The sequence below is a fragment of the Tachypleus tridentatus genome, chromosome 13 (genome assembly GCF_004210375.1).
Source record: "Tachypleus tridentatus isolate NWPU-2018 chromosome 13, ASM421037v1, whole genome shotgun sequence".
Lineage (NCBI taxonomy): Eukaryota > Metazoa > Arthropoda > Merostomata > Xiphosura > Limulidae > Tachypleus > Tachypleus tridentatus.
The window spans coordinates 225,247,232-225,270,997 of NC_134837.1; the positions used below are offsets into that span (position 1 = coordinate 225,247,232).

The 23,766-nt window shown below is 32.9% G+C and overlaps 1 protein-coding gene across 6 annotated transcripts in view; it reads right to left on the reverse strand.

Annotated features, from left to right (window-relative positions):
* LOC143237663 (uncharacterized) overlaps nt 1-23,766 on the reverse strand; it is a 125,447-nt gene that overhangs the window by 41,571 nt on the left and 60,110 nt on the right. For 2 of the 6 annotated variants that reach the window (XM_076477160.1, XM_076477159.1), the window contains exons 5-6: nt 18,751-18,912; nt 7,683-7,937 (exon numbers count right to left, since the gene is read on the reverse strand). In XM_076477160.1, the coding sequence (XP_076333275.1) occupies nt 7,683-7,937; nt 18,751-18,912 (417 nt within the window). Of the gene's footprint in view, nt 1-2,509; nt 2,647-7,682; nt 7,938-18,750; nt 18,913-20,246; nt 22,663-23,766 lie in introns of those variants that run through there. The other 4 variants (XM_076477161.1, XM_076477162.1, XM_076477163.1 and 1 more) reach the window with 3 other exon arrangements.

The following is a 23,766-nucleotide window of genomic DNA, read 5'->3' on the forward strand; positions in this document are numbered from 1 at the left end:
TTAAATTAAATTAAAGTTTTAATACCCATACCAGCAATCTTTAGAATGCATTTTATCAAACTATAAGAATGATTATCATCTGGTGCAATATTAAACATATGTCCATCTAAATCAGAGAAAACTCTATTCAAAACAGCAATCTGTATTCCAAAGTTATTTATACTTGCTTGAGGAATTCACCATTTGTTGACTTCAGGAGTTTATTAAGACAACTTTTTGTTGCTTAGTATACTTTGAATACACTTGCTGATGCCTTTACAATACCATCTCTGTTTTTTCTTTGTTGTAAGGTTAAATCTTTCTAGAATATTCATCTATAAAAGCTTCCAAATAGTTTGAACATTATTTTTTGTACCATTTTGTTTGCATAGCTAGAAAGAAAAGGACATGTAGTTTGGTGCATTTTCATGATAATGATCATTTTATACAGACTCATGCATTTCAGGATCATATCTGCATATCACATCTAACACATCTGCAGAACCTCTAAATAGCATCATCAGACCTTTTCTGGCATACTAGACAGTGCAGTTTTTTGTTGCTTTTTTTTCATGATGGATCAGCAATATTTTATATGCAGTTGTAAACTTTCAAAGAGTTTGTTATTACAACAGCAGCAAGAATTCCAAGTTATCCTGGCTTAATATATATGTCAAAATATACTTTAAAAAAAGTTTAAATTATGTTGATACTACAGTTTAAAAATTTAATCAGTGTACAAAATTTTAATTGCAGTTAAAAACCTAATAAATGTTGTTTAACATTGAGGTGCATATATTCTTTACCTGGTGATGTCTGTTAACTGAAAAATATTATGTTCTGTTTCTACAAGTAAAGGTTTCTTAAATGACTTATTGAAACTTCTCATAGGGCTCATAATTTTCAGTCAATGAATTTCTGGAGTTAAATAAATTAAAGATTCTAATAAATGTTCTTATACATTTAATGGTAGGTTCACTTCTCCTAAATTTAGGTAAGTTCAAATCTTTCTTGAAACATTTTATGGCTACACTTGAACTTAATGTTTATGCTGCAAATATACATTGCTTCTGCCTCTGAAGCACAACAATCTTGTTTTATTTCTATATATGTAAGCCTTTTTGCTATTGCACTTTGTGCAAATCAGTAATGAACTGCCATTTAATATATATACCATAATTATTTTTTTTCAAATTTCTTCATGGGCAAAAGTGTTTCTAATAAGCTTTATGTGGTATAAACAAAATATAACACAAATGCAGCACTTTTTATTCATTACTAGGGTTGAAAACCCAGAGCTGGAAAGTTTTTCTGGTGGCATATTAGCATCCATTTCTTTCAGTATAGAAAAATTGTAACTTGGATCATCACAAACAAGTGCCATGGTTGCAATTTCAACATTTGACAATTTTTATAGTCATATTCTCAACAGGTTTTCTCATTACTGTCCCATCCTGTCATCCCATTAACAAGAGAATTGTGAAAATATACTATTCACTTGCTGTTTATAGAAACAATCTTAAATATCAATACATTGCTAGCAAAATTAGTTATATAATCCTCTTTATCTATGCAAATATCATCATAGCCAAGAAACATCTTTCCATTCCACTCCATATGCTTTGGATATGCTTTGCAAGTTAATTTCTTCTTCCTGTTAATAAGAAATGCCATTTTAAAAATTTCTAAATGGTATTAGATATGATGCTGTTCAGCATATAAAACCTTCTGGTGATTAGTTTGTTTTGTTTTCAAACCTTGAAGAATTTTTATTTACATAACAGAACAATTCAAATTCCTATTCTTTAGTTGTTGTTTTCCTATTTATTTCCTCCATTTTTCATTTTGGTAGTTTTGGTTTTCAAGTAGACAATTTTTAGTATTTCTCTGTACTGATGTTACATGTACTTAAGATAACTAGGTCAAAAGCAACATTGTCAGATGAAGAAGAAAGCAGTTTTTTTACTGATGCCCTCTTTTAAGCAAATTGTAGATAAACTACAAAATGTAACTGAATCAGTGATTTACTACAACTATATATATTTTCTCTTTTTTAATTAGGAACTTCATAACATGGACTACCTGATTTATTGCTTTACTGTTGTAAGTGATATAATATTTTTTACTAACTATTAACTTCTATAGAAATACTATAGTGCCACTCAACAAAATAATTATAGTCCATTTATAAATACACCATGCTAGTAGTAATGAATCTTCCTAAAAATAACAGTGGTATAAAAACTAATTCATAAATCTGAAATATATTCTTATTTTTAGAAATGTTAATTGTAATACTCAACACATAAATACTACAAGTTGAAGTCCTCTATGCGTTTAGTACCATGTTTATTCAATACCATAAAATCTAGAATAACCTATATTATTTCGAAAAAATAATACAGAAACAGAGCCAACTAGTGGTTCTGAGTTGTCAGAAATAACATAACGTGTTTAATACTTAAAAGTGAAGAAAAACATATGCCCAAAAGACTTGTGTAAGTATACTAGTTTCGACAGATTTACTTGCCCTTATCAGTCCGAGATTTTCTTCTGTGAGCTGTATTAACTATTTTCTTCTCAGTAACGGATTTAGTGTTGTACATTTATTTTAGTGCCTACGCATGTCTCTGTATAGTCTTCTTTTTTTTACTTGTGGCGTATATTTTTTATTGTGTATTGCCCAAATCCAGCCTGTTCTTGAAATGTGTTTTTCTTATAGCAAAAACATATCGGGCTCTCTGCTGTGTCCACCGAGGGAAATCAAACCTTCTGATTTTAATCTTGTAAATCCGAAAATTTACCGCTGTCCCAGCGGGGAACCTTCTTGAAATTTGTAAAACATTTTTGTGAGGAAGAATGAACAATGCACTAAGCGTGTATATAGTACTAATGATTGACAGTGTTGTTAGAAGCAAACTTTGGTGAATGTTCTAGAGCAGTGGTGCACAAACTTTTTGAGTCAGGGGCCACAAACAGACTTCTCATAACAATTGGGGACCACAAAAAAGTGAAGATTAAAATCGTCCCACAGTTGTTTCACACAAGATGGACATCACATTTAAGAACACATAAATGAGCTTGCGCATATTCTAAGAAATGTTATGATGCATCAACTGTCACAAAGTCAGTGCGATGGATGGTGCTTCATGTCATCTACGAGCTTAGAAATGTCCGGCTTGATGTTTGACGTTGAAAGACACAAGACTGCTTCCAGATGATCATCAGTCAGCTGATTGCGAGTGTTGTTTTTGTTGAATTTCATATGCGAGAAAGTCTGTTCACAGCAGTACGTGCTGCCAAACATGCTAGTGTGGACAAGTGTGTTCTCTTTCAGATTAGCAAATGTATCAGGCAACGTTTTGCAGAAGTCAAGCAAACTGTTTTCTTGGTAAATAGCATGCAGTTCATCAGAGGCCTGGAAATCAATAAGTTCAAGCTGATATTCTGCTGACAAGTTATCCACTGACACACTGAACAGATCAGCAAAAAGTTTCATCAACAATCTGCATTGGACAAAGTCATGAAACCGTGAGTTGAAGGATTAAATCAAGGTATCTAGCTTTCCAACATAAACTTGTGTGTCAATGTCCTGATTCTTCTGTAGCTGTGACTGAAAAGTGGGAAAGTGTACGAAGTAGCCTGATGCTGCTTGCTATCGGAACAACTGCAACTTTGTCCTGAAAGCTGAGACGTGATTTGCAAGCTGACAAACAAGCTGATTTTTGCCTTGCAACTTCAAATTCAGATTATTCAAGTGCTGTATCATGTCGATCAGAAAGGTCAAATCAGCTTGCCATGCTGGATCAGTGTCTTTGTTCTTGGTTCTGAGGAATTCTATCACCTCATCAATCAACTCCCAGAATCTTCTGAGCATCTTCCCTCGACTCAGCTGGCGTACTTCACAGTGATACACAGTCACCATAGTCTGAATCAATTTCTTCAAGAAGACTTCGAAACTGACGGTGATTGGGCCCTCGTGATTTGATGAAATTAATGGTTTTTGTCACTAATGCCATCGTACTGTCTCCTCGAATAGTGCAGACCCAGTTGTCTGACCCTTCATGGAACCCATGCCGATTAGTTCCTCTGTTATATCAATAAATGACGACACACCACGAACAAAAACTAGTAGCTGTGCTGTTGAACTGATGTCAGTCGACTCGTCTGCTGCCAAAGAAAAGTAGACAAAGTTGGCTGCTTTATTTGTAAGCTGCCTTGTCACGTCTGCTGAGAGGTGTGAAATTCTTCGTTGAACTGTCATACGATTCAAAGCCACCGTCCGTAGCTTGCGAGCTGCTTCCGGACACAACTTTTCCGATGCAATAATCATACATTGCTTGAAAAAATTACCATCAGCAAACGGTCGGCCAGATTTCGCTATCATCAACGAATTATCATTACTGACCTCACATGTTGCACCTAAATCTGCTGACTGCTTTGAGAAAATGTTCTGCTGGTATTTCAGCCTACATCTTAAACGAAATATGTGATAATATCAACTTAGAATTAATTTGCTCGTCGTGAACCTGGATCGTCGATAAAATATTCAGTTTTAGACCAGATATAAGATTCAATATTGTCTGTAAGTTTGTAAACCTGTTGTATATAAACCAGTATTAGTAATAACCGTTATGATAAATGATATCGTTTTAACGTTTGTATATTGAAATATATTTGTGTTAAAAAGAAACTTGGGTGTATCAATCTTGTTGATAAATATCATTAATTTTATTCATATTAACAGTTACTAACACTTAGGGCGCATCAATATTGTTGGCAAATATCATTAATTGTATACGTATTAACAGGTAAATAATTTCTAAATCCAAATTCAACTTTCCGATTATTTGAAATAGTAATACGCAACGTACATAACGTAATATATCGGAGATTCGTCCGAAATAATTTGTAATACGTAACAGTAGACAATGTTGGAGTGAAGAGTACATGTGAATACGTTGAAAATACTCGGAATGTGAAGTAGAGCTTATTCAGCATTTCATGAGACTGTTACAAACACCGGGACATTTTATATTTATTTTCTGGTTTCGTATATATACATGTAACATTCAATCTCTTTGTAAAAATATGTGGGGCATATAAAACATATGTTCATTATTATTACAACCTCTGTAAACATTTTTAGAATTTACTTAAACATTATGAATAAGTTCCTATCTAAAATGTTTCATTAATTTTGTTCATTGAAAATGCAAATACATTAAACTTGCCCTTCTTACCTTTGTAAATAGTTTGCATATTATAAAACAGATGAATTTATACTGTTACGTATTATAATTTATCTCAGACGAGCCTCCGATTAATGTTATGCATTACGATTTCAAATAGTCAGAAATCTTAATTTTAACTTAGAAGTTAATTGAATGTTGATATGTATCACATTCATATTTGCCAACAAGATTGACATACACAACGTTTTTTTCTTAACACAAATATATTTCAATATACAAACGTCAATACAATTTATAACAGTTATTACAAATAATGATTTATATATAAGAGTTTTACAAACTTACAAACGATATTGAGTCTTCTATATGGTCTGGAACTGAATATTCCTTCGATGGTTCACGATGAGCATATTAATTCCATGTTTATACACAAGTGCACTTCAGTGGACAGGAAACTAGCTATCTCTCTTCTTGTCTACTCTCATGCGGTTTACAAGTTGACTTTTCACTGAGGAAGATATCTAATGTCCTCGAGGAATACTAATGTCTGAAGTTAGTTCTCTGAAGTTGAAAGGTCTGTAATGTTTAAAGTCTATAAAAAACGTTCCTGGCCAAATACCTGTAGTTTTCGATTAAGAAGTGTTTATCATAGTTATAGCTTCCGAAGTTTACAGCATACTAGCTGCAGCAAACCAACAACATTAAACTGGCTCTTGCACATACATTTCTATACTTTTAGAGCGAGGTTGTCGAATGTTCAGTTGGTAAGAATATTTTACTTGCACACATAGGATATTGTTGATTTTTACACTCAAGAATATTCTGAAAACTTAGGAAATAGGCAGAAATTTAGCAATACACATTTAACAATAAAAGCTTCATTCATTTCTAAATAAATATTTAACTAAAACAAACATCGATATCAGAATAAATATAGATATCAGAAAATCCGTAACAATACGTTGAATACTACTTATATTTTCCTCAATGTATTGGTAAATTTTAAAAAGTTATAAAACGCAATGTATATATTGTCTTTCGTTCTGTACATTTTCTACCACTACAGTATATAGTTAACATGTACCAGCAAACACAAATCTAATCTTATTTGTTACATTATAAGTTGTAGATAATACCACACAATATGGCTTTTTGTTTGTTTGGGAATTTCGCACAAAGCTACTCGAGGGCTATCTGTGCTAGCCGTCCCTAATTTAGCAGTGTAAGACTAGAGGGAAGGCAGCTAGTCATCACCACCCACCGCCAACTCTTGGGCTACTCTTTTACCAACGAATAGTGGGATTGACCGTAACATTATACACCCCCACGGCTGGGAGGGCGAGCATGTTTAGCGCGACGCGGGCGCGAACCCGCGACCCTCGGATTACGAGTCGCACGCCTTACGCACTAGGCCATGCCAGGCCCACAATATGGCTGTATCACTGAATAACAAAAACCGAATCTCTCTCTCTGTTACAGACACACACATATATAAAATATAACAAAATCTAAATACTTTGAACTTAGAAAATTTACACTTTTGTATGTAAAAGTAATGATATGTAAAAAAAAAAAAAAAACTTTATCGCCATAATTCTGTAATTATGATTCACACCAGAACAAAACTCGAGAACCCTAGGAATATAAGAAAAGAGAAAACTGGAAACAAAATTGCACAAATTAAAGGTCAATATAAAATCACTATAATTCTTAGTTATTTTATGTTATCTCATATTCGCTTGATATTTGTTGTAGTTTTACGTTATAACAGCACTTTTCTTTTACCTGGTTCTTTATATTAGAATGATATATTCTAAGACCTAACCAATATCTAGAGCACACCAACTGGCCCTCTTAAGACCCCCAAGAATATTTGCAGAATATACTATGCAGTCACATACGAAATATCTTCACTTAAGAGTTACAAACACTGGAAATGTGGCTTTGCGTAATTTTAAAATATATAATACAGAAAGAAAAACAAAAGTGTCTATAGAAATGAGATATAAAAGTAATGATGATCTTAAACACAGCAAGAAAAAACATTGTCTTCCCATAGAATCTATAACAGGAAAAGACGCATATTTCTCGATACCAACTGTAACATTGTTACCGAACTAAAAATCCGAATACCAATGATACAACACAACGCAGTGTTGCCAAATGTGCACATTATTGTGAGTTAGAAACTACAAGGTGAATAGTGTTATCACATAAATGCTGGTATTTCCAGGCTATAATTCTCCAAATTATCATTACGTTTACGCATATAATTGAAAATTAACTTTTATATTTTACTTTGCATGGTTTCAAGGTGTTATATGATGTAAAAGTATTCTATTCTTCATTAAGGATTCTTATCTAAATTTTATTCATTTTAGAACATTTCTAAATACCTTCGTTTTAGGATATTTATTGTAAAAAGCATGCACAATGATTTTACTAATATATTAAGGAGTCATATTGTAATGAACCAGATGTTTTTCAATACTGTTAGAAAATACGTACTTTCCACAGGACTGAATTTATAAACAGCCCTAAAACCAGTATATTCAATACTGTCGTCAGAAGAAAACTTTATCCACAAGTGTCGACCAGATGATGTTATAATGGAAGGAAAGTCTGAGCCACAGTAACGGCCAATCAGGTCTGAATATCCGTATGGCCCGTTTCTAACCTCCAGGCTATCGTAGTCACAATTGGGAGACTCTTCCAAGTGAAACTGGTCCCTGAAGTCCACCTGGACTATATAACCATAAGGTGCTACCCAAGAAAAAGATAAATTTAATTGGCGAATAACTAGTAAGATAATAAACTTAAATACACATTAAAAATAACCAATAGCTTTCATAAACTCTCTGAATGACGGCTTCACGTTACGTAAAGTTTTGAAATAATGGAAAACGAAACTTACATAATTAGCTGTTACATATATTAATCATGAGAACGCCAAAAAAGCGAAACGCTGGTTACAAAAATCACATGTATGTCTGCAATATCAATGTCGTTTTTCTAAACGTTTTCACCATAATTAGCTTAGTTTGCTGATAGTATTGTATCAGTTAATATTTTTCATTTCGTAACTCTTTACGAGTATTCAAATGAAATACGTGTTTGGGATTTTTAAGCCTATTTTATGGGTAATATATTGGCGTGTCCCTTCATTTTTCTAAGTTTAAACTACTGAAAGTTAACAAAAGTACCGTATTACTTTATTTAAATATTGCAAGTTTATTGTTGTCGACGTAAAGTTCATCAGAGCAATTTTATTTTTTTAAATAAAAGTCTACGTGAACTATTTAACTAATTCTTGTAAATATAATAATACTGGTAATAGTAATGGTTTAAATGTGTTTGATAATAGTAATAAAATAACGTATTGCCTTCTGCGAGGCCCGACATGGCCAAATGATTAAGGCACTCAACTCATACATAATCCGAGGGTCGCGGGTTCAAATTCCCGTCACACCAAACACGCTCGCCCTTTCAGCTGTGGGGGCGTTATAACGTTCAGTCAATCCCACTATTCGTTGGTAAAAGAGTAGCCCGAGAGTTAGGGGTGGGTAGTGATGACTAGTTGCCTTCCCTCTAGTCTTACACTGCTAAATAGGGACAGCTAGCGCAGATAGCCTTCGTGTAGCTTTGCGCGAAATTAAAAAACAACAACAAAGCCTTCTGCGATAATTTTCTGAATGGTTATGAAAACTAAATATCTTAAACAGCACATATGTCACATTAGGTTAGCGAAAATCTTTTGTTATATATATTATTTCAATATGTTTCCCATTTCAAATGTATTTTTGTGACATGCCATTAGAACAGACGCCCATCACATTCCTAGCTTAGTTGGTGATGTGTAAATTCGATAAAATATTTTAATACATACGATTACAAGTCATAATGGTGGTCAGGTATACGGAAGTTGTGAACCGTAAAATGATAAAGTAAAATTTGAATATCTCTACTCGTGAGTTTAAATGCATAAATTGTACAATAAATGTGACTAACATACTGGATTATTTTATAAATAAAATTATTTGGTGTGTACATAGGGATTATTTTATAAATAAAAATGAGTTTATGTTTTATTTCATAATTACATTTCGCACCAGTTTCGTTGCAATTACTTGATTGTCAATTTGAAAGTTTGTGCTGAATATGGAACAAGATAAATTCATTTGGAAAGATTCCTTAATTTTACATTAATGGTTATGAATTTTACAGTATTCAAAGTCTATTAACAAGAAATGATTCTCCAATGCTACTGAGATGGAAAATAGATGTAAAGGAAACTTAGTATCTTGGCCTTGTAAGATTTTGATTTTGTAAAGTTACAGTGATAGGAAGTAGTCCTATATGTGTCCAAGTAAGTTATTGTAGAAAGATTGTTTCTCTACATCAGTGATGGGCAGTATTTTTATATGGACACTGGTTATTTAATTTGGAAAGATTTTCCAGTGTTTCAATGATGGGAACTACTCGTATGCAGGGCCAGATAAACTAATTTGGAATGTGAAGTAGTTCTACAAAGATTCAGGTAACGTAATCTATTAAGATTGTCCAAAGGTAAAGTTATAGCAAGAAGTTATACATGGGACAAGATAAAATTATTTTAAAAGATTTCTCAATATTTCAGTGATGGGCAGTTGATATTTATGGGGCCTTGGCCATCGCCTTGTGAATTATCCTGGAAATATTCTTCAGTGCCACAGTGACGAGAAGTAGTTACCTATTTGAGCAGGTACATTAATTTATGAAGATTTTCCAACGTTAGAGTAATGGGTCTTCTTTATGTGATCAGTTGAATTTAGAATGATCCTCCAGTGGCATAATATTTAGTATTAAGTTAGTTTAGAAAGATCTTGAAATGCCTTATTGATGGCAAATTTCTTCATTGCTGAAATTGTACAAACAAGGAACAATTCTCCAATGCTACTTGAATGGAAAGTAGTTATAATTTAGCCTAATAATATTTTCCAATACTACAGTGATGAGAAGTAATTCTGTACTGTTCCAAGTAAATTAATATGGTAAAGTTCCCCTCATGCTCTTCAGAGATTGGTAGTACTTCTGCTTGGAAACAGGTGAATTAATTCAGAAAATTTTTCTAATATGGCAGTTATGGGCAGTAGTGGTATATTGAATGAGGTAGTTAATTTGGCAAGATTCTCCAATATCACAGTTATGTGCATCTGTTCTATTTTAGACATAGATTTTGAATTTGGAAATATTTTCCATTGCTGAAATGATGGACAGTGGTTTTTATATGGATGGAACAGGTAAGCAAAATTGGTAAGACTTCCAATGCTGAAGTGGTGGAAAGTAGCAATATATCTTGCAGGAGAAGTAATATAGTGTCTAATTGCTATGGTGATAAGCAGGTTCTATACTGTTCTAGGTGAAGAGAAGTAATCGTAAATGGGACAAATAAATTAGTGTGGTAAGATTTTCCAGAACTATAATGATGTAAAATAGTTATATATGGAATTAGGCAGGGTTGTTTGAGATAGTGCGAACCTGTACGGCATACTGTCACCATTTTTCATATTGCAAAATGATGTAAAAGGTGCCAAAACTCAAAAGAGTAATGTAAACGAATATGTAAATTTTCCCTTTGGACAAATCTTTTGTTTCACAAGAATACCAAAGAGGTACCAAACTAGAAGTGTTACAAATTACAAAGTTTAAAGGGGTGTGAAAATATAGTGTTTGCTTGATCGTGTATGTGTGCTTGTTTGAGCATCAGTGTAGCAGGAGGTGTGAAACATCAGCTAGGATTAGCATGCCATTAAAATAGAGAACATCAATGGTCACCTAGTTTCATCATGTACAAGACGTGGCTGCTAGCTATCAGTCGATGTACAGTAGGGGTCTCAGTTTGATCGACAGGTTTTAAATGGGCAGCAGCAAGTGAGAGCTAGCCTGTGTAGACATAATAATGCGTTCAAAGAGATTACTTAGGACTAGAAAACAGGTGGCATGTGGGTATGAACTGTACATTCATTTAAATAAAATAAATCACAAAGTGTACAAAGACGCTTGACATCATTAATTGCACAGCGCCTCTTCAACCAAGATAAAATAATTTCATGTGTGTGAGTCTCGGTTATAAGTCGTTTTGTTCTGGCATGCTCAATCTACGTGATGTGCATTTTTTAAACTGTGCTTTAATTTAATTGTGATCAGGAGTACATATAGTTTTTATTTCTTCTTGAGAAAATACACAAATGTAAAAATGAAATGAATTACAAGTTTCTTTTCACTTTCTTTGAATAAGATAGCTAAAAATGAGGAAGTGACCCAAGAACAGGAATTAATAGCATCAGTAAAAGTTTCTGTTCTTGGTCCATCTGGTGTTTATGAGCTATCTGACAATGACTGGCCTAGCTGCTGGACTACCAATCAAAAAATAATTCTTGAACGAAGTACAACTGGCTGAATATCAGAAATAAGAAAGTTGGCTGTACACTTTGTGATAAAATTGAAACTTTTGGAATGTAAACGAAGGTAGGAATGAAAGTTTCTAAAAAAAATGAGCCAGCAATGAAATAACTTATTTAAGTGAAGTTTGACAACAACAGCTTCTGTCTTTGTGAAAAAAAACTTTTCGATCACAAGAAAACTGTGGGACATAAAATTGCAGTAAAACTGTTGGCTGAAGCTGAGAAAGAGGTAATTGAAAATAAATATTAAAGAATTATCTCGCAAAAAAGTTATTAAAATAATAATATTTCACCCAAAGTATATGATAGCAAAATAATTTTGAATCTGAAATAGATTTATAGAACTGAATTGAATTGACGTGCACTGTATCCTTCACTCAACAAATATATGCATTAAAACCGTGAATCACATTAGTGATGAAATGAAGAATATACTAATTTATATAGTTATTAAATAAAGAAATAGAATGTAATAGATAATCGACAAGTCAGCTGTTTTAAGTAAAAAATATACCTTAATAGTGTATGTTCGAATCTGTAACCTGGATAATGGAATCAGCCCACTGGTAAATTTATTTTTGGACTTGAAAATGCTACTGCAAAAGAACTTTTTTATTCTTAACTCAATTGCCCTCTGTCTTACGAAATGACTAGAAACTTCCTGAATGTGATAATGCAGCCGTGATGTTGGGGGTTAAAAGTTGAGTGAAGAAACTGATCAGAAACAAATTTCTTTCTGTAATTGTATGTCACTGCATTAATCACAGATCAGAACTGTCGGTCGGTGACACCGTAAAATCAGTTTCAGGAATCAACAGGTTTAAAGTGTTTATTGACAGACTTTATGTGTTGTATTACGCACTGTCTAAAAATAGCAGAGAACTGAAACTGTGCATAATCTTACTTGATATTGAACTTTTAAAATTGGCCAAATATTACGCACTCAATGGGTGGTGTCTAGTTTCTGGCCAGTTTCAGCTGTTTGGGAAACTGTAAAGCATTAGTGCACTGTTTCAAATAAGAGACAAATAAGATCAACGTGCACATGAAGGCTTACAGCAAAAAAATTACAATCACAACGTTTCTATTGGATCTAGGATCTATGTGTGATGCTTGCAAGAATTATCCAAGTTGAGTTTGAACTTACAAGAACACGAAATAGACTGGTACAAGGAAGATCAAAAGATAAAAACTCTTGTACAAAATTTTTAGGAGAGACGAATGATTACAGATCCATATTATAAAAAAAATACCACGGAAGTTGCTGAAAATGTTCATTTCCAGGGAGTTTAACTTCACAACATATATTTAAAAAATCCTCTGATTAATTCAGACGTTTTTTACGGAACCTTGAAAAAAATCGATCAAAAACAGGTTGCTTGATGGTGAAGATGGCGATATAGTACAGTATACACATGTGCTTGATCAAAAACATTGTCCTGAAAATGTTGAGGTGGAAGTAAAATGGTTATTAATAAGGCTTCAAATAAATGAAAGAAATACGATTTGTGAATTTCGCCAGAATTTGATCAATAGGACAGTTCTGATAAAAAGGCATCATTTGAAACACGCTCTGAGTACTATTCCCATGTTTACCAGTAAATATAAATAAGGGTTTTCACAGATGAATTTGATTGTCACCCTTACCAGAGCTTCGTTGATGACGAAACAATTTTACCACTTTTATCTACTCAGTAGTAGACATCAAAAGAAAGGAACGAAGTCGTGATTTTGTAATTCTATAGTGTCTGATAATATTTTTGCATTAGATAAGGTGAGCTAGTTTGTAGATGTTCTGCATCACTAGCCTTGACTGATATATCTATATTGAAATCTTAGAAGAAGCTTAAGTGCTAAGATATTGGAAAGGTTTATAAGAAGTCCAAGTAAACTGCTTTCGATTGATTCTGTGAAGCTACAATATTTGGCATAGATTTGTTATTGCTTGAAATTTGGACAGTGGTCTTACATCTGAGCAACTTCAATATTTCAATGTTTGATATTTTAGGATACAGTCAAGAAAAGGTCTCCATCTCTGCAGTGTGTGATACTGGTTTTACACTTAAGCATCAGGGTATATCAATTTGGATAAAGTTGATGTATCGAGCAGGTTAAGTAAAATAGTGTGATTTTTGTGTGTAATGGAAGCAATGCTGGAGAATGTTAATTTAAAGCATTTTCCTTAGATTTTATTCATGAGTTGCTTTTACATATGGCATTAGCAACATTGCCTGGAATATCTTAAATGTAGCTGTTTTATTTTCCCATTGTCCAAACATTTTACTTGTGGATAGCATACAAAATAATATAATACTTTGAATTATTTGGTTGCTCAATGACATTTGGCTAATAACTCATAGAAAGGCTAAGATATTCTTGTTCAATGAAAATTTGTAAGTTGTCTCAGAACTTAAAATAAGTCATGCTGCTTACTTAGAAAACAATGTTGTTTAGTGTTATAACAAAGACTGTTCATTTTGCATTTTACTTTGTGTTGAGTCTTATCATCCTATCTATCATCACAATTCAGTTAATAAGAGATTAGTGATACTTTATGATTAATATCTTGACCAAGTCTCCATTTTTAGCATGTCCTATCCAATAGTTCAAAGGTTAATTCAGAGTGTATAATTTTGGTGCCTTAAGCTTGGAGTTTTGTGTTGTGCAGTTTGTTAAATCTACTGAAGTGTGTACTGCCCTTCACTTCTATTTTCAACACTGGGTTGGTGAATTTTACAAAATATGTGACTTCTTTGTACTCCTTCACAGTATTAAAAGATTTGATACTATTAATGTTTAATATAGGGCATATATCTTCCCGAAATTTGGCAGCCTTTCAGTAAACATTATAAAACTTTCACATACACAAATCATACTTTTGGTGAAGTATTTTGAATAAATCAAAAAGAAACATTTATCCTTCATTATATCGAGTATTTGTTTTGAGTACCCCTGTGAAAAGTGACCTTTTTATTATGATTAACAATATTTTTCATCTTAAAAACCTCAAATTTCATTTGTGTAATCTCTAAAACCTCCTAAATACATTTCATGTGTTTGTTTTGTGTAAAATATTTTATCCGTTATTTTCTGTACATTACCTCTATAAGTGATTTATCAATTTGGCCGATCTAGGCCAAATAATTCTAAATTATCATTTTTTTTCTTTCTAGAATGACTTTAAATGTAACATGAAACTACATTCATTCATACTAAGTAGTTTTAAACTCCTAACAGGATACATCTATTCATAATTAAATTTTGTTTGTTTTATTGTCCTTTGAAATGTGTCTCATTACTATTTGCAACATGCAAAAACCAGACAACGTCCTCCAACCATCACAATTTTTCTTGCTTTCTAACTATTCGACAACAACCATTCCAAATTTATTTAAGCTAATCCTTACCTTTCCCATGGGAACAAGTGAAATTGACAATTATCTGTTCACAACACAATGTAATATAATGAGTCATTTGGTAGTGGAAACCTATGCTTTCTATTGCATATATAAGAGTGAGTTGTTAATAAATCCTGAAAGAGAAAATGTGGCAGGAGGGGTGGTGGATAAAATAGAGAACAGAAGACACTCAGAGAAAATGTGTCACGTGTGTTACTGTAGGGAAAAATCAGGATTTTTTTATAATATTGACTAATAGAATTAAAAACTTAACACTTATGTACTATTAGGTAAGATTTTACAAAAAGTAGTTTTATAAAGTTTTGAAGGTAAGATACTAAAACCTCGTGTTGTGCACAGTGAAGAATATCTGTTACAATAAGAACTTGTATTTAGGACTTTCACCAATGACAAATCATGACCAACTACTCTGGATACATATGAAAATCACTCAACTAAATCACATGTGTAGTGACAGGTTTATAAAGAATCCTTAATAATCCTTACTAAATGTTTTCCTTACATCTGAAAGATGTAAAACTTCACCATGTGTAGTTAGGGGGTTATTGTATTTGTCAGAGCGCATATTAATATATATATGACTTTGATTACATAACTTTATCAAAATGTATTAATTTTCACTATATACACACACACATATACATATTTATGCTATTATCTAAGTGTGTATATGTACGTGTGTGTGTGTGTGTATAGTGAAAATTAATACATTTTGATAAAGTTAAATTAACAAATGTAGAATAAACAAATGTAGTTTCCTGTTACAATTTTAAATAATTATAGGAAAAAATGAGCAATTTATATTTTTTTTCATATTTTGGTGTTGGTTTGAATGTCACTTTACATAAATTTAAGATAGAGAAAATAACAAAGTCGTCTCAGCATGGCCAGGTAATTAAGGTGTTTGACTCGTAATCCGAGGGTCACGGGTTCGAATCCCAGTCACACCAAATATGCTCGCCCTCCCAGCCGTGGGGGCATTATAATGTTACTGTCAATCCCACTATTCGTTAGTAAAAGAGTAGCCCGAGAGTTAGGGGTGGGTGGTGATGACTACTTGCCTTCCCTCTAGTCTTACATTGCTAAATAGGGACGGCTAGCGCAGATAGCCCTCGTGTAGCTTTGCGCGAAATTAAAAAAAAAACAAATAAAGTATAAAGTTTTAATGAAAAACAAACGATTGAAACTCATTTTAGAGATTATGTAAATGAGATTTGGCAACTTTCATATGAAGAAGTGTTTTTAATCTTAAAATAAAAAATCACTTTGCTCTTGGAACAGTCAACACTTTGACTCCATATATTCACAGAGAAACTTTTAGTGAAAATACTTCATAAAATTTTGATTTTTTGTCTACAAAAGGCTTTGGACGCTTACTTGAAGCATACTAAATTTCGTGAAGATATATTACGAACTTTCAGAGCATTTATACCACTGTGGTCACACCATGGGTAATATTAAACTTGTAACTTGAAAGTAAAACTGATGGTCAAACGTATCTATAGAAACTACCTAACAAAGTCAGCAAATGCGTAGGATCTAGTTTAAAGCTGATAGATCACTTGTTTGAAATCTTGCATAAGAAGTTGTTATGCTGGCATTGAGGTCTCTTGGGATGAGTAGTTCCAGTCTATGGCGGACTCATCCAAAGGACTCAAGCTCTCATTGCATGGATTTATCCCAACAGCCCCAAAAATCATGCTTCAGAATAGCATAGCAGTGCTGGTGGACCTGTCAACAGCGTAACTACCACTGCTTGTGGGTAATGTACTAAACATTATAGGTATGTTTGTATTTTACAGTTAAAAGGGAGAAATGGCAATTGTCTGGGAATAAAGAACCTCTTTTTTTCTGGATTCTGTTAGAGGGTATGCGTTGACAGTAAGGCACAGCCAATAAATATGCACTAATCATGATCGGGAGTGTTACACCCATGTACTAAAGAAAACCTTAATGGAGTTGACGTTGCCTTGAGGAATTGCTGAATATTAGGAAGGTAACGACAAGGCATCTGTCAATCTTTGACAGACACTTCCATCAATAATGTTAGTAGTTAACGCCACAAGACGCCGCAGCTAAGACAAACTTATTACCTGTATCAACTCCACCACCATTAATGATGGTGAGAACTTTCATTATAAATTAGTAGTACTTAATGGGTGGCCAAGAACGTTATTTCGCACTGAATGCATGTTTAGAGAAAATAATCATGTATTGTGAGTAAAAGTCTTATAAAATGCTTAAGTTTTAAGCTATGACATTATTATGTATTAAACTATTCATGTTTAGTGTATTATGATCAGTGGCTAAAAAGAATTATGCACTCCTTAAACAGGATTTGAATTTAAAAATTGAACTTAATTGTCAGTTTGAGGGAAGACTTGGTGTAGGGAAAACAGGAAAATGTGGTATATAAATGTACTATACATTTCTCACTTGTTTTAGTATTACTGTATTTATTCTAAATGTATTTGTTCTTTATATGTGCAGGTTTCCTATAGAAAAATCCATTAAATTGATTTTGTTTTAGATTCCTTTCCTCCTTTGATTATTACATGAAAGTAATACCTGTTCTATTTTAGGAAAGAATTATATTGTTGCAGTACTGCTTGTTTCAGAAGGGTGTGGCCATTCAGGTGATATGAAGAGGTTATGACCTATCCTATGTTGTAATAGTAACATGTTAGTGCAAGTTGCTTTGGAGTGTATGTGACATTTCTTAGAAACTAAGGAATGTTGGATTTATGTAGTCTGGAAAAGGATCTTGTAAAATAAGAAGCTTTGAGAACCACTAACAATGACAATCCTGTGTAAAGACAAGCAGATAAACACACTGTGTTGGTGTTTCGTGTCATATTAACGATTGTTTATTTTCCACTTTTCCTGATCAATTCTACGACTGTTAAGCAGATAGTTAATGAAATAATGAAACAATTCCTGTCAAGTATGCTTTAAGTGAAAGGTGTTCACGTTTATGAAACACTTCTCAAGTTGCAAAGCGTATTCATCATAGTAACAAATCTGAGAATGTATTATTTAAACTAATACATGTCATGCATCTAAAAATTGAACATTTCAAGTAAAGAAATATTCATTGTATTGCTGAAAACGTTCCGTCTCTTTTAAATTTCTTGATATATATTACATAAATATAAAATTACCAGTGAGTGATTTCACTGAAAACAGAGAAGTGAAATTAACATGCTATCAAATGTGAAAGAATCGAAGTAGCGTGCTTGGGAAAAGTAACGTTTCAGAATATTAGTCTCTTGGATTTCACTATAATATCACCTATTTATCAGATATCTAAGCTCCTATTTATTTGATTCTGATTTTTCGAAGTCTGAAGTGACTGTAACACATAATAATAATGAAGAGGTTATAACACATTTTTCTGTTTTGAGTCATTAGTAGATATTACTAGTTTCTGAATGAATCTGACGAAACTTGTTTTGAGCTCCAATGGACATTTTGTGAAATGTAAAATCTACTAAAAACTAAACATATTAAGAAATACCAATAAATATTATTTTATATATAAAAAAACTATACTTTGTAAAATGTATTCTAACCTGATACAGTGCTGAAATTGTGTTTATCAAGCAGATGACAGTTTCCATTATATTTATAACACTAGATTTATTTTGCTGCTTAATAGTCAAATATTATGCAGGTTTTTTCTTCTTACTGATACATGGTGCTCAAATTTCCTACCTGAAATTTGTTTGATACAGTACGAATTATTGGGATATTTATTCGGATAGTGTGGTGAGTAGAATTCCATCAACTTTTCATTTCCAACAGTAAAGTTGTAACATGCTTGTACATGGTCACCAGCATCTAGCTGATCGCTCTGAAAGTTGTGGATGTCTTTTGCTACATAGATTGAGAAAATCACATTTAAGTATTGGAGAAACAGAGTAAATCTTGAATATTCTGCATAATATAGACTTCACATTTAAAAATAAAAGAATGCCATGAATAACAACGTTATGAAATTTTACAAACTAATTAAAGTAATGATAATCTGTTTGGAATTAAGCACAAAACTCCACGGTGGGCTATCTCTACTCTGCTCACCATCTTATCCAAGCCTGATTTCTAGTGGTATGAGTTTGCTGACATTCCGTTGTGCTACTGGGGGGAGTTTAAGAAAGGTTAGATTGCATATTTTAAAAGGTTAGGTTAGTAAATTAGGTGAGCTTTCAGTCACTGAGATTATGTTCAACTTATCACATTTGAGTGTTAGATGAACTAAATGATTGATTGATGTTACTGGCTAAAAAATAAGTATGTTGCATATCTTCATATGGTAGATAACTAAGTGCCATACGCTTGTTAATGAATATTAATCATTATTCTTTATTTACCGATGTTGAATAACCTAAACAGTCACTGAGAGACAGTTATGCATATTTAATGAGAACTAAATTTAGTTTGTCACTGTATGGTTTTACTCATTTATTTATTTCAGTTCATTAATTGTTGATGTATACATGTAATGCACACATGTAGGAAATGTGTATATTGTATAAATACTAAATAATATGGATGTTGGGGACTTTGTGTGTGCTAATAATTTGATCATATTTCATAATGTCATAAAGAAGAATATCTTGCAAAAGTGTCTTACATTAATATGATAGAGAACAATAATCATTCTCAGTTGGAGCTGCAGTATTAATGATATTAGGTAAATGTTAATTAACTTGTTAATCATGGGAGAATCAGATCCTGTATCTACTTTCTTAATAAAATCCATCATACATATATTTAGCATGTATGTGTAAAAATTATGTCCTGGCTAAGATGTAACTGAGATTACATCTTTTCTTTGCAAACTTTTTATCTCTGCCATTTGTTACTTGCCTGCTTGGATGTTTTCATTCACTGGTGTGTTATGATAACCTGCTATATACCACCATAAAATGTATTCTGCCCAAAGTAAAATTACCATCTGATCTTCTGCTAATCCAATCTTTCCTTGTCTGTATGGTGCACATAAATTGATTGTCCACATCTGAGCATTGACTAATAAGCATAATCTGTATTGGTATTTGTTAGGAGTGTGTAGATTTGAGTTGGTTTAAATTTTCTGTTTTTATTAAACTGTTGGCTTATAGAGAGGGTCAACCCTAGAAGAATGAGAAGAACAAATGAGGCTGTGTGGAGTCTCCTTAAAAACTCATATAATTAAAAAAAACACTTACTGATCAGTATTGCTCCATCTATTTCTAAAGCTTATCTTGCAAAACTTCTTTACAGCAAACTCTGCTAAAAGATTTTGGTCTAACGTTGATGTTGTTTTGTTCTTGATAAAAATCATGAGGAGTTTACCTAGCTTTTCATGAGACATGATTTCCCTAAGGTAGTTTTTTATTATTTTTAATTTGAAAAACTTCCTTTCCTTGAAGCCACTGTGACTGGAAGCACTTACAGCTCTGAAAGTAATCTGTACTCAATGTTGTTAGAGTCTCTGTTACACAATGTCTAGTTTAAATTAATACAGTGCTTCTTCAAGTAATTTTCTCTCATTTCTCAAAGCTGCTTCATATCATACAGGAAATTGAAGTGACACACATGCCCTTGCATTTGTTTGAACCATGTGGTCAATGATATAACAGCTTAGTCCACGTTGGACAGAAAGTTATTCATTTAAAATACCTTCTGGAGTAAACTTGCTGGTTTGTCCTTTCAAATTGTGTTCTCTTTCGTTTCACTCGCTCTTTAACCTTAGGTTTAATGTCCGTTTCATGGGTTGTTTCTGTTGCTGCAATTATGGTTAAAGTAAATCAAGTGTTCCTGTATTTCTGCAGCAACTCAATGAGTTCCTTGACATGTTTTATAGACATATCAAGCTACATTTATATGAATTGAAGTATCTTACCCACAGTGTTTAAGAAAAATATGATATCATAACATAAACATTCTAAGTTGAAACTTAAAATTTTCGAGTTTGTACTTGACCAAGAATTCTGCCTCACTTTTGACTTTTGAGTCACTGCATTCCTCTGCTACTTCAAGCAAGGCATCACTGATACCACCTATATGGTAATAGAATGTGTTTACACTCTATACTCTACATTTTCACCTTGTTTCTGACAATGACTTTAGATTTAGAAAGAGAAGATTTTCTTTCAGTATTTGCCACATGGAAACAGTGAGCATATTGTAAGTTCACTACACAACCAAGATAAAATGATAGGGCTTTTGAATTGCACTTCATTATATCCGCCAATACTAGATTTAAGTTTTGACAACCACACAGAGTGAAATTATTCACATGTTGATCTGAAGTATATGCCTAAACACTCACATTCTGATCCTTCATTTTGCCTCGCTGTTCTATCCTTGCCATCGACAATCACTAATATGAGACAAAATCCATATACTGCAGTGATGAGAGATTCTGATGACCTTTGTCCAGTTATGTCTTAAACTAAAAAGAAGTCAATAAAATTTTCTGTTACCTTCATTTCCTCAGAGGACATGTAAGCAAAAAATAGGACGAGAGAAACCTGCTCGTGGTAACTCAGATCAGTGGTGAAATCAAGAATGTCTAGAAAATATTTTGTAATCTTTATCTTTTTAAGGATTTTTTTCTTCACTTATAATACTATTAATGTGATTAGTTCATTGTGAACATGAGGTACAAAATAGTGGTCATGTATTTCATCATTTTGGATGTGTTGAACATGCTCTTGCATCATAGAATCAAATTTAGTTTTCATCTCAATTGATCCCAGTGAGTATTATTGTTAAATTCATAACTTCATTTATTTCACAAATACAGCTATATTTGGCTAAATACTGCAGAACTGCTATAACACACGTCAACACTGATCACTAATTTTCCTTTTTTTATCTCTAGCAATATGTACAAATCTATTCTTTTCACTGCAGACATTCTTTTCTCTATTTAACTCTATTTTGTTAAGTTTAATATATTCTCACTAGATATCTCATAAGATTGCAATCTCTCATCAAAATGTGTCCTCTCATTATAACCTTCCTTTATTAAATTCCTTGCCGAACTTGAGTCACACAGCAGAAGCAATCAACTTATGCTAGCTCATGTCAATTAATCCTTTTCCCATTTGGAAATCTTCATTTGTAAAATTCCTCTGAGAAGTGTTGATTACCACCTTATTTTGGAGAAATATATTAACCATTATATACTTTGACAAGCTCTCTTTCTACCAAAAAATTTATCATCTTATTTTTCAATAGGTCTGGATTATATAGATATTTAGCGTTAATAGGGTGAAAAAACAGTCTCCTTCCATGGTAGGGCACAATCTACACTAACACCACCATCGTGATTGCTAAAGTCCATTAATGCACAGTTGTTCTTACTAACTGATGGAACTTTTGAAATCATATACTTTTTCAGGGATCCTTTCAATGTCTCTGGGATTTATTCCCTTTTTTTTATACTTTTCTTTACCCTGTCCTGTATTTGTCTTTGTTTATGCTTGTGATAGCCACAATATACTGAAAACAACGCTCCGTGCAATGATTATAAGGAAATTGTTTGTGCTCCTGAACTGCACAGTAACTCTATTTCCATGAAAGAGAAAACTTGCATACGGGGAACACTGACCATTGGTCTCAAAAATCCAAACGTGTGCAGAACAACTGGAATAATTTCTTTAAAAAATACACTAAATACAAATTTAATTAAAACACTGAATGCACAGGTTTTTTTGTGATAACTCTGATCAGGAACTGTCAAGATTAACGAACCATTTGTTCAGAATAAACTAATTAGAAAAATATAATGGAAGAATAATTCACTTGTTTAATTCAGTTTTTATTGTGAATTTCAGTACTTCTCTTAACTCTCAAACTAGTTTCCTTCAATGTGACATATTTTAAGTAGCATACTGCATGGAATGACAGATAAATTGACTTAAAAAGTTCCCGAACGAGAAAATTTCCAAACAAGTTTTAATAGCTCAGTTATTTATATCTTGTCATGGATTAAAAAAACGTAATGAATGAATTATTTCGGTGAGTCGGTTCAGTAAATGTAAAACGAGCTGTTGGCTTTTTCTGCATTTGTATGTGATGTTGTAGGAGCTAAGATTATTGCCCCTGTTCGCTTATCTTAAGGCCACCCCTGCCTATAGATAATTTTTTGTTTATTTTATGTTTTTACCATTAGTTCTTTCATCATCATGCTCTGTGTGTCAGTTTCTGTTTGTCTGAAGGTAAGCTCTATATCAGGTTGCGTTGTCACTAGATTTTATATGTCACATTATATATTTAAAGGCCTAGGGGTAAGGCGTGCGACTCGTAATCCGAGGGTCGCGGGTTCGCGCCCGCGTCGCGCTAAACATGCTCGCCCTCCCAGCCGTGGGGGTGTATAATGTGACGGTCAATCCCACTATTCGTTGGTAAAAGTGTAGCCTAAGAGTTGGCGGTGGGTGGTGATGACTAGCTGCCTTCCCTCTAGTCTTACACTGCTAAATTAGGGACGGCTAGCACAGATAGCCCTCGAGTAGCTTTGTGCGAAATTCTAAAACAAACAAACAAACAAATTCACAATGATAGAAGGTCGAAACGTTGTTCGCTCTTCTATTAGTGCCTTCTCTATCCACACCAGCCGTTTTTAAATATATAATTTTCTATACAAGCGGGTTTTCTCGTCATCACGGTTTATTTATGTCACAGTGAAATAACTTTGTTAATTTTTGATTAATAATATTTTAACTTAATAGTTTATTT